This window comes from Notolepis coatsorum, assembly GCF_963971535.1.
Source record: "Notolepis coatsorum genome assembly, chromosome: 9".
Classification (NCBI taxonomy): domain Eukaryota; kingdom Metazoa; phylum Chordata; class Actinopteri; order Aulopiformes; family Paralepididae; genus Notolepis; species Notolepis coatsorum.
This window is the reverse complement of record NC_140173.1, coordinates 32,453,016-32,465,515: the sequence shown is the minus strand read 5'-3', so window position 1 is coordinate 32,465,515 and position 12,500 is coordinate 32,453,016. Positions and strand designations below refer to the sequence as shown.

The window sequence follows — 12,500 nt, the reverse complement described above, 5'->3', positions numbered from 1 at the left end:
GGGGGGGGGGGGGGGGGGGGCCGGGGGGCACACTGTATAAACAAGTAACACTGTACATTGAGGGGGGGGGGGAGGAGACACTGTACAAACAAACACAATTGTACATTGAACTATTGACAAAACCAATACTAGGTAAATGACTGTACATTGGAGAGGGTTGGGTTAGGATATTTACAGGGGCCAGTGTTGAATTGAAGTCTCCCGTAGGTGTCCCTTGAGAGAGGTTTGAAAAGTGGGTTAGTGATCCACATTCCTTTACAGCTTTGGGTTAGGTGCGTTCCACATTGATGTGGCATAATTGCGAAACGTGTTTAGTCCCTTATTTGAGCCGAATCTGGGTTTAACATGATTTGGTGGAGCTCCCTCTGGTGTTGTGATTCGTGGTATTCACTGACCTTTGGGAAGTATTTTGACATGTACATGGGTACCTTGGTCGTGGTAGTGTATCTTGTAGACCAGGCCCATTGCAAGTTGTTGTACTCTGTCGTCTACTCTAAGCCATCCTAGGTTGTCAAAGTGGGCAGGGGTGAGGTGGGGTTCTAGGAGTAAGGTCAAGCAGTAGTCTGACCAGTTTGTTTTGAGATGTTTGTAATTTTGTTTTTAGCGCCTTTGAGGTGCTTTGGACCATGAGGTGCAAGCATAGTCGGTAGTACCCCTGAATGAGTGCTCCTTGCCAGAGTCTTCAGGGTGTTCTTGTTTACCAGAGAGGAGATCCGGTAACAAGAATCGAGTTCGTTGGTTGACTTTTTTTTATTACATTGGATGCCATTTTGTCACAGGAGAGATTAGCCTCTAGGATGGAAACCCAGGTAGGTAATTTCATCTTTCCTTGTGACAATATTGTCACCCACTGTAACTGAGAAGCCGTCGGTCTTGCTGAGTTTGTTATTTGAACCGAAGAGAATGGACTCTGTTTTGACCATGTGTAATGATCTATCTCCTATTCTATATCTAGTTCCTATTCTATATATATCTCCTATTCTATATCTAGTTGCTATTCTATATCCATATCTATATCTATATCTATCTAGCACACGGGCTATCAGAGTTAGCTAACCAAGCTTTCCAAGCTAACATACGGGCTATCCAAGCTAGCACGCAGGCCTGGCTGGAGAAGGAGCTGCAAGCTAACATGGAAGTCAACACGGTGAATACGACGCAGCAAGGGATACAAGCTAACGTGGTGTTGGACCGCAGCGAGGCCTGGCTGGAGAAGGAGCTGCAAGCTAACATGGAAGTCAACACGATGAATACGACTCAGCAAGGGATACAAGCTAACGTGGTGTTTGACCGCAGCAAGGCCTGGCTGGAGAAAGAGCTGCAAGCTAATGTAGTGGATTTTCCCAAGCTCAAACGCATAATGTACAGGTCTACCGCTACAGGTCGTTACTAAACATGGTATGAACAGTGCACCCCACCATTTTAGTAATATCACATATGCAGAGATTGACTAGAAGTAGCACAGCAAGCAGCAACCCCCAGGACGTCTATTCTGCATCGAACATTGTACATATGTCTATACTGAACACTGTGACCTCATTTTCTACTTTTTTTTTTTTTTTTTTTTTTTTTTTTTTTCCTCCATTTTCCTCCGATTTTCTCCCATCCCAATGTTAGTCGTATGCCAATTCCCAGTCCCTTCCTGGTCGCTGCGCACTTACCCCCCACAGTCAGATCATCTGGGAGAGTGGAGGCTATCATGTGCTTCCTCCGACACACGTCCAGCCCAATCACCGCTTCTTTTCACCTAGCAGCGCGGATTCTCATCGAAGAGGGCGTAGCGTGTGGGAGGACCACACTATCCCCCTCGAGTCCTATCCGCGCTTAGCAGGCGCCCCGACCGAACTGTAGGAGTCGCTGTTTACAACGACCCGGACCCACCCCGCCAGCTTCTCCCACCCTCTAATACAGCCAATTGTATTAGTGCAGACGGCCAGCCAAGCTAGGTGACAACCCCGGAGCTGTGAGCTGGATTCGAACAGGCGAATCCAGCTCACAGCTCCGGGGTTGGGTGACGAACGCAAATCTCCGCTCGGCCACCTAACCGCCCTCTCATTTTCTACTTCTAAATTACATGCTATACTATGTTATTTGATACTATCTTGTCTAGCACAGTCTCTGGAGCGTAACAGTAAGAAGCATTTTGTATGAAAGTATTCTGTACTTCTGTATGACAACTATTAAAGAAACTTGAAACTTGAACTTGACTTGATATTGGCTGACAAGCAATAGGCCTCATAGCAAGCGGCAACCCCCCCAAGACCGATACTGGCTGATAGGGCTGAGGTGAAGTAACAAAAGGGCTGTTTACTCCAACAGTAAAACGCCTGGTGTTACTTCCCTGCAGGCAGTATCTGGCTATAGACAGTCACCTGTCTGTTTACAAAAGTCCCCTAGCTTCAAAGGAACCAGCCGCTCCTATTTTGGCCTCAGGAGACAGCTGCGAAAAGCCAATTTGATTCAAAGGAACGAGCCGCTCCTATTTTGCATGAGGAGACAGCTACAAGCCAATCTGATAAGAATAACACTAAATTTGGTGAGAATATCTGAATTAGTTAGTAAAAACAGTTATTTAGGTTTACCAAGTACCCCTAGCTTCAAAGGTATAGCAATTAATCTGTTTACAATACTAAACGGATTAAATTAAGACTAAAATTGGCCATTATTCAAGATATAAGGTTTAAAAGTGTAACTGCCTAACAGAAAGACTACATTAGAGGTTTAAGCAAAATAAACCTTACTTTTGATTGATAACTTGATAAATCAAATTTGCCAGATACATTTAAACGTGAAAACTGAAGAATTCTCTAAAACCAAGAAGTCTATTCAAAGCCAGCAAAGATATGCCCTTAGAAGGGAAGATCCGGTGTAGGCGAGCTTCAAAATGGCCGCTACACACTCTCACCCAATCAGAAGCTCTTTCTCTTCTTAAGACGTCCTCCCAGCTGACGTAAAAAATGGGGGAGGAGGAAATGCGTTAAAACGAGCAGTTGAGAGAGCAGTAGACAGAACGAACACAAACAAACAGACGCATGTTTTTTCCCTACTGGACGTGCAGGACGACGAGTTGAGACGGAAACCATCGAACCAACGAGGAGACGAGACGAGATAGATACTTTGCTTGTAGCGAATTTAGTCTGGAACACGAGCTGAGGGCACAGTCTCATGCTTTGATTGTTTCATAGCACCAATTTTTCATTCAAGCCTTTTGTTATTTCACTTTGCTTGTGAAATAAAAAGTGAACTTTAGCAAAATTCTCTGCCTCCTCATTTCAACCGCCGTCTCTCTGCCGTCGAACAAGGCCATTTCCTGGCCTTTGAACGTACAAGGGAATTAGTACCGGACAAACACACAACGCAGAGTAGGTTAAGCTGGTTCTGTATATCAGAACAGAACTTAGACCCCTTGATACTTCACTAACATGGAAGTTAACACGATGATATGACGCAGCAAGTGATACAAGCTGGTTCGGGAGAGGTGAAACGGACGGCCCCCAGGGGAGGGACAGGGAGGGACGGGGAGGAGCTGGATACAACCGGACCAACCAGGACTCTGGCACCGAGGTCGGCCGGACCATCCGCACACGAGATGCAGCGCGGAGGTCGCCCGGGCCGGCAAGATGCAAACACAGAGGCCACACACACCAACCGAGATCCGAGCACCAAGACCAACCGGACCAGCCAGAACTTGAATAACGAGGTTTCACACACCAAGCAGGACTCGAGCACTGAGGTCATACACACCGACCAAGATTCAATACCACATATGCATATAATGTGATAGTGAATGGAGGTTATTCATAATAATAGGGACATTGGAGAATCCCCATTGGGGATATCTACGTCGTTATAGGAGGGGCCCTCTCCAAGAGAGCCTTACCCCTCCAACCCGCCAATAGGGGTTAAACGGGGTTAAAAGAATTACCTGGGAAGTGCCAATAGTCATTAGTCTTCTTTTTATATTATTTTCTTCTGAGTTATGTTAGAATAGCAGTTTCTTTAAATGTGCACATGGACAAATATGAAGGACAAGAATTCAAAATGTTGGACATGAAGAGAGGCTTGGAGAATCTCCTTTGGGGGGTATCTCCGTCTCTGGGGGGATGGGCTTCTCCAGTGGGAGGGGCTGATCCCCCCCCAAACCGCCAATCGGGGAAAGAGTGCTAACCATATAACCATTTATGTTCACTTCATTTTTTCTTATTGTGTTGTTAGTTTCATTTTTCATAAATATATACGGTGATGTCGGTGACATGGGAGGTACAGACGTGGGCAGGCTGGGTTCAGTGGGGGGGGGGGGGGGGGGGGTGTAGGGGGGAGGGCCATCATTCCGGCGGTTCGACCCGGGGGAGGGGGGGCCTTGCGTGTTGTGGGATTGGTGTGGGGGGGGGGGGGGGGGGGGGGGTTCCTGGGGCCCTCGGACGCCGTGGCCTGGGGGGTCTGGTCACCGGGCCCGGGGGGGCACCGGGCTTGGGGTCGCGGGGGGTCGGGGGATCATTGATGCGTGGTGCTTTGGCCTTCTGCAGGCCTGGGCTTGGGGTTCTCGTGGGCCGGGGGCCTGGCGGCTCGGATGTAGTGGGGTCGTCGGCCGTGGGTGGGGTGCTGGGTGACATGGGAGGTAGCGGGCTTGGCTCGGTGGGGGGGAGGTACCACCCCTCGCCCCTCTACTGGGCCTGGCCCAATCAAATTCAAGGTACCCATGTCGCTGAATACTGGGCCCCGCGTGAGACGGCCCTGGGATGTGGAGGAGCCCTGTTTCAGGGGGTGGATGGCGGGAGGGGGGGGGGGGCCCTCTCATCGGAGGTCTGGGAGGCTGAGTGCGGCCGAAGTCAAGGGGCCCATGTGGATGCACTGTTGTGTTGTTGATGTCATTGTAGGTATGGTGTAAGTGTTGTTTGTCTATAAATGTTAATAAAAAATGTAAGTAAAAAAAATAAAAAATTGCTGTAGAATATTATTAAATAAATAATGATTTATTTATCAACCCATTCTCCGCCAATTACCGTGTTAAGGCGTGTTTCTCCGCCATGCATTGTCTGCCAATAACGCCGTAAGGCGTTTTTGATATCAATATTTCATATTTTCGTCATGGTATTCATATTTCACCCACGGAAGTCTTGGCTGATGCTGTAGGACTCGGCACAACTCTGCAACGCTTCAATACTGCCACCTGGTGGCCGATCGGCGAGTTGGCAAACCGGAAGTGCCCGTTGCAGCTCGGTCCGTCCCCTAATTTCGTCCGGCCACTCGTTTATCGTCCCAAGGCTCAATACAGACACCGTGGATATGGATCTTTGCCATAACTCAATAATCTACATGATTTGGATGTGTATTAGTAATATACAAACCGGAAATGGACTCGATCAACATCACATAATTGGGATCTGTTTGCTCCACTCTCATCGCCCAACGCTACGAGGAGATTTGATCTATATCTTAGTATTGTAATTTAGTTATTTGGCTAATATAAATTCTTCATTCTTCATTGTGCTTCATTTCCTCCTTTGCATTTTCTATTTTAACAGTGAAACTCCTGGTAATGCAGAGACACCTCATGCTCTTCTGTCCCTGGTGCAAAGTCCTCATCTCTCATCATCTGGCAACTCCACATCTCATTCTCCCTCAATTATTTGGTAAAGAATGCAACAATGTTGGTCATTAAGTGCATAAAGATGGTCTTGGTGTCCATTATAATTGACATAATACATAAAAGGGCTATTCCTAAAAACTCAAATTATTTAACCGCTTTCAGAATTAAATATATCATTACTAACATGTTAATAAACAAGAATATATATGATTTTCATAGTAAAAAAAAACAACAACAATAATAAACAGTATTTAACCTATACCTATCCTCTTTCCATAAAATGAGCTGTTTCCTATTCCTGCCATTTTGGATGACAAAAAAGAGCAACTTCCCAGCATGCCACCCTATCATGCAATACACCAATGGAAAGCCCTGGATGTCCTCTGTAGAGTGCAGCAAGAAGTGATAGAGTAGATCAAAAGACTAAAGGGAGATGCATGTGAACAAAATGTCAACTGTATAGAGGACACAATTCAGTGACTGGCTGGATCTCAGGGGGATATTATATCTATCTCTATAGAGTAACGCAGGCCTGTGGGATAATCATCCAAAATGTGCCTTGCTCTACCCATTGAGCTACTCTGGGAATGGAACCTCTAACCCTGGCGGTGTTAGTGCCTTGCTCTACTCAGACAATGCGGAGGGGATGCTGTATGTTATACCTTGGCAAAGAAGTAGGAGGTGACAGAATACATCCCGTCCTCCAGCTCGTGATACAGCATGGCTCTCTCTGTGTGACCTGGGGGGGGGGGGGGGGGGGGCATTGCGGAGGATGAGACAGTCTTAAAGATCCCCTCCAGATGTATTTTATACCTTAAGAATTGTGTATATTGAATAACAATTTGTATAACTGTGAATTTTCATGAAAATGTACCACAGTCCACCTTATTGGTGGCTCAGTCTGTCAATCACTCACATTTGGCTATGACGTCCAGCACCACAGCGAATGGGGTGAGAGCTCCAATCATGTAGAGGAGGGCCACAGTGTCCTGGATGGACAGACGCTCTTGTCCCGCCCCGTAGTACAGACAGCCAACCAGCAGCGACATGAGGAGCGCCTCCAAACCATGGACCAATAGGGTGACCAGGTCTCTGCAGTCATTATACATGTGGCGCCTAGAGGGCGAGAGAGGAAGGGTACACTGTAAAAATAAATGTTTTTTCACAGGAAATTCACTGTATTATTTTACAGATTACCTTTGGTTGTTCTACTTTAAGTATAAATACCATACACATACAGTAAATGACCTTTTATCAAAATATTAACCATTAAATAAAGGTTGTAATCTGTAAATGTATTTGATTTTACTGTAATTTGACCGTAAGTATTTGGAAACCATTGATGCCAGACATTTACCGTTTTCTTGCAGCTTTTATTTCTTACAGTGTAGGTAGAGAGAGAGAGAGATAGAGAGTGAGTGAGTGAGTGAGTGAGTGAAGTGAGTGAGTGAGAGTGGAGTGAGTGAGTGAGTGAGTGAGTGAGGTGAGTGAGTGAGTGTGAGTGAGTGACTGTGAGTGAGTGAGTGAGTGAGTGAGTGAGTGATTAGTGAGTGAGTGAGAGAGAGAGAGAGAGTGAGTGAGTGTGTGTGTGTGATGTGGCTGACCTTGGGTATATAGGTGTAGATATAGTGTACTTGTATGTACAAACTTGTACTTGTGCGCCAAATATTGCTCTGTCTCAGCTATTATTGGCAGCTTAGCCGTGTGGAGAAGGAGGTGCTATGTGTACCCTTAAGTGTTCAGTGCTGCTTGGCCCCGAATACATTTGATTCCCTGTTTATGTAATATAATTTGTGGAACCAAATAAAGTATTAAAATGTGTGTGTGTGTTACCTGATGAGGACAGTGAATTGGTGCAGACGGCCAGGCAGCCTGTCTCCATGGTGATGAGACACAGTGACCTCCACCTCCTCCCTCTCTGCTCCTCCTGCCTGCTGCTGCTGCTGCTGCTGCTGCTGCTGGACACTGGACCACAGACACATCACAGCCATGAGAGGTGATGCTTCAGGGAAGTCATTTGTGACATTAGTTACCATGTGTTTCCTGTTTCCACTATGTTGTTGTTTAGGAACACAGAACAGGAGAGGAGAGGAGAAGAGAGGAGAGGAGAGGAGAGGAGAGGAGAGGAGAGGAGAGGAGAGGAGAGGAGAGGAGAGGAGGAAGAGGACAGGAGAGGAGAGGAGAGAGAGCGAGGAGGAGAGGAGAGGGAGGAGAGGAGAGGAGAGGAGAGGAGGGGAGGGGAGGGGAGGGGAGGGGAGAGGAGAGGAGAGGAGAGGAGAGGAGAGGAGAGGAGAGGAGAGGAGAGGAGAGGAGAGGGGGAAGAGGACAGGAGAGGAGAGGAGAGGAGCGAGGAGGAGAGGAGAGGAGAGGAGAGAGGAGAGGAGGGGAGAGGAGAGAGGAGAGGAGAGGAGAGGAGAGGAGAGAGAGGAGATGAGAGAGGAGAGGAGAGGAGAGGAGAGGAGAGGAGAGGAGAGGAGAGGAGAGAGGAGAGAGGAGAAGAGGGGAGAGGAAGGTAGAGGAGAGGAGAGGAGAGAGAGGAGAGGAGAAGGAGAGGGAGATGAGAGGAGAGGAGGAGAGAGGAGAAGAGGGGAGAGGAAGGTAGAGGAGAGGAGAGGATGATGAGGAGAGATGAGAAGAGGGGAGAGGAAGGTAGAGGAGAGGAGAGGAGAGAGAGGAGAGGAGAGGAGAGGAGAGAGAGGAGAGGAGAGGAGAGGAGAGGAGAGGAGAGGAGAGGAGAGGAGAGGAGAGGAGAGGAGAGGAGAGGAGAGAGGAGAGGAGAGGATAGGAGATGAGGGAGAGAGGAGAAGAGGGGAGAGGAAGGTTAGAGGAGAGGAGAGGAGGAGAGAGGAGGGAGAGGAGAGGAGAGGAGAAGAGGAGAGAGAGAAGAGAAGAGAAGAGAAGAGAAGAGAAGAGAAGAGAAGAGAAGAGAAGAGAAGAGAAGAGGAGAGGAGTAGGAGAGGAGAGGAAAGAAGAGGAGAGGAAAGAGGATAGGGGGAAACGAGGACAGGAGAGGAGAGGAGAGGAGAGGAGAGGAGAGGAGAGGAAAGAAGAGAGGAGAGGAAGGTAGAGGAGAGGAGAGAAGAGGAGAGGGAGAGGAGAGGAGAGGGGGAAGAGGACAGGAGAGGAGCGGAGAGAGGAGGAAGGAGGGAGAGGAGAGGAGAGGAGGAGAGAGAGGAAGTGAGAGAGGAGAGGAGAGGAGAGAGAGGAGTGGGAGAGGAGAGGAGAGGAGAGGAGAGGCGATGGAGAGGAGAGGAGAGGAGAGGAGAGGAGAGGAGAGGAGAGAGAAGGGAAACATTTTGGGTTGCACTTGTCACTGGCCTATTTTTAAGAAAGAAAGACACGCAGACATACATACTAGTGCTGTCAGGCGATTAATTTTTTTTATTATGTAATTATTAATCTAATTAATCACATTTTAATCGCATAACCATTTAGGCCTGATATTTTTATATTCTCTAATCATATTTCAAATTGCATGTGTCCGGGATGGCAGAATTCAGTACTGTATCTACAAAACCTTCTGTTTAATCATCTTCCCTTTATTCATTTGCTTAGATTTTCAGGTCTGTCAATTTTAGCATGGTGTTATTCACAGTCAAAGATAAAAAAAATATATAAATTTTTTTTTAATTGATATTCTCATTTGGTTCATTACAATTTACTCAAGCCTAGTAACAGACACAGTATTTCTGACACTGGGAATACATTCCCTGAGATCCATAGATGTCCCTAGAATCAGATACCAAGAACATGCAAATGGACCTTATTAAAAAAAAAAGTTTAGTAAATGTTTATTCTACGTCCTCGTGGAATGAATGAGATGAAGAAAAAAAAACGTATAAAAAACAAATATATATATATATTATTTTTAATTAATTTTGAGTTAATTTTCATAACGCGATAATTTGCTGTGTAATTCATTAATCTAATTAACGTAAACTGACAGCCCACATACACATAGGAGTCTCCAGTCTTACGTGTCGGTGTGAGTGAGTGCTGAGCCGGTCCCCGGTGGGGTCCACATGTAGTTGTCCGTGTCCTGGACCCGGTCCATGAACTGCTCTGCCAGGACTCTGGCCCGCTCCACACACTCTGCCTCCAGCTCCGGACTGCGCCTGTCTATACTGATCAGGTCCACTGAACACACACACACGCACGCACGCAGCGCACGCACGCACGCACGCACGCACGCACGCACACACGCACACGCACACGCACACGCACACACACAAAACATATATGTGATGTTGTGTCTATTAGTCTTACTGTACACTGTAAAAAATTAAAGTTTTTTCACAGGAAATTCACTGTATTATTTTACAGATTACTTTTGGTTTTCTACTTTAACCCTTTCACTGCTGCACTACCAAAACGGTTAACCCTTTCACTGCGACAATACACAGAAGGTTAACCCTTTCACTGCCACACGACAGCCGGTTAACCCTTTCACTGCCACACGACAGAAGGTTAACCCTTTACTACCACACAACCGACGGCGACCGCTGGTTGTGTGTGATAGTAAAGGGTTAACCTTCTGTCGTGTGGCAGTGAAAGGGTTAAGTGTAAATGCCATAAAAATACAGTAAATCGCCTTTTATCAAAATATTAACCATTAAATAAAGGTTGTAATCTGTAAATGTATTTGATTTTACTGTCATTTGACAGTAAGTATTTGGCGACCATCGATGCCAGACATTTACCGTTTTCTTGCAGCTCTTCTTCTTACAGTGTATGTCCATTGTCTACATGCGACATTGTCTCCACCGACCAGTCTTACCGTAGAAGTCCGAGGGGTTACAGTACTGGGGACAGGGGTGGCCCAGCGCGGTGAAGTACGGCACCATGTCGCGGGCGGGACCGCAGTAGACGGCCGACCCGGAGGACAGCAGCGCCACCAGGTCAAACAGCTGGAAGATGTCGGAGCGCGGCTGGTGGACAGACAGCAGGACCAGCCGGTTCCCCCGGGCCAGGCGGGACAGCGTGATCACCAGGTTGTGAGCCGTGAAGCTGTCCAGACCGGACGTGGGCTCGTCCAGGATCAGGATGCCTGGGGGGCCGGGGGTGATGATGGTCAGGTCTCTGGGTGATATGGTCAGGTCTCTGGGTGATATGGTCAGGTCTCTGGGTGATATGGTCAGGTCTCTCTGGGTGATCATGGTCAGGTCTCTCTGGGTGATATGGGCAGGTCTCTCTGGGTGATATGGTCAGGTCTCTCTTGGTGATATGGTCAGGTCTCTCTGGGTGATATGGTCAGGTCTCTCTGGATTGATATGGGCAGGTCTCTCTGGGTGATATGGTCAGGTCTCTCTGGGTGATGATGGTCAGGTCTCTCTGGGTGATATGGTCAGGTCTCTCTGGGTGATATGGGCAGGTCTCTCTGGGTGATATGGGCAGGTCTCTCTGGGTGATATGGTCAGGTCTCTCTTGGTGATATGGGCAGGTCTCTCTGGGTGATATGGGCAGGTCTCTCTGGGTGATATGGTCAGGTCTCTCTGGGTGAATCTAATGGTCAGGTATCTGGGTGATATGGTCAGGTCTCTCTGGGTGATATGGGCAGGTCTCTCTGGGTGATATGGTCAGGTCTCTCTTGGTGATATGGTCAGGTCTCTCTGGGTGATATGGTCAGGTCTCTCTGGGTGATATGGGCAGGTCTCTCTGGGTGATATGGTCAGGTCTCTCTGGGTGATATGGTCAGGTCTCTCTGGGTGATATGGTCAGGTCTCTCTGGGTGATATGGGCAGGTCTCTCTGGGTTGATATGGGCAGTCTCTCTGGGTGATATGGTCAGGTCTCTCTTGGTGATATGGGCAGGTCTCTCTGGGTGATATGGGCAGGTCTCTCTGGGTGATATGGTCAGGTCTCTCTGGGTGATATGGTCAGGTCTCTCTGGGTGATATGGTCAGGTCTCTCTGGGTGATATGGTCAGGTCTCTCTGGGTGATATGGTCAGGTCTCTCTGGGTGATATGGTCAGGTCTCTCTGGGTGATATGGTCAGGTCTCTCTGGGTGATATGGTCAGGTCTCTCTGGGTGATATGGTCAGGTCTCTCTGGGTGAACATATGGTCAGGTCTCTCTGGGTGATATGGTCAGGTCTCTCTGGGTGATATGGTCAGGTCTCTCTGGGTGATATGGTCAGGTCCAACTAACACCTCTCCCGAAGGCTAACCGGCACTGTCCGCTTCCATTAATTGTGCTAAGCTAGGCTAACGTGCAGCCAGACAGCTTTCTACTGAATGCACAGAGCGGAAACTGGTATCTATCTTCTTGTCTCTCTCTGGGGTCTTCTAATATTGATTTTCTCTCTGATAAGGCAGAGGCATTTCTACCAAAAACGAGCTCAGTGTTGCAACTCAGATCAGCTGACATCACCAGCTCCAGTGCATTCTTGTTGTAGGGTTTGTAACCTTAATTGTAACATTATTTAGTGTTAGCAATGTGGTAACATCAAATGGTGTCGTGCTGTGAGGAACAGGATTCTTTATAAGTGCTCACACTATGTATCTCTATGACGTTGATGGATCCCTAAGGCAGTGGTCAGCCATATTCAATCCCATTAAAAACATGTAGCGCGTTGTGTGTCCTGTTCATTAGTTATCCTAGAATAACTATTTATTTGTATATGATGACAGTCGGCTAACACGCCATACTCTCTCTCTCTCTCTCTCCTCTTGCTCTCTCTCTCTGTCCCCTTGTCTCTCTCTCTCTCTCTCTCTCTCACCAGGGTTCCAGAGCAGCTGTACAGCTATGCTGATCCTCCTCCTCTCTCCTCAGACACGCCCCTCACGTAGTCGTTTCCCACGCGGGTGTGGGCGCACTGACGCAAACGCAGCTCCGCGATGACATCATCAACCTGCGACACGGGAAGCATCAGACATTGCATGACATTGCATGTAATGCCCAGGACACAGTTA

At 47.7% G+C, this 12,500-nt stretch overlaps 1 protein-coding gene across 1 annotated transcript in view; it reads right to left on the bottom strand.

Moving 5' to 3' along the window:
* abcg8 (ATP-binding cassette, sub-family G (WHITE), member 8) overlaps positions 1–12,500 on the bottom strand; it is a gene marked incomplete at both ends in the record, with an annotated part of 27,102 nt that overhangs the window by 10,711 nt on the left and 3,891 nt on the right. Inside the window, 8 exon segments of the mRNA XM_084321822.1 lie at positions 6,253–6,329; positions 6,507–6,706; positions 7,424–7,508; positions 9,568–9,607; positions 9,612–9,727; positions 10,368–10,637; positions 12,308–12,356; positions 12,362–12,439. Coding sequence (XP_084177948.1) covers positions 6,253–6,329; positions 6,507–6,706; positions 7,424–7,508; positions 9,568–9,607; positions 9,612–9,727; positions 10,368–10,637; positions 12,308–12,356; positions 12,362–12,439 — 915 coding nt within the window.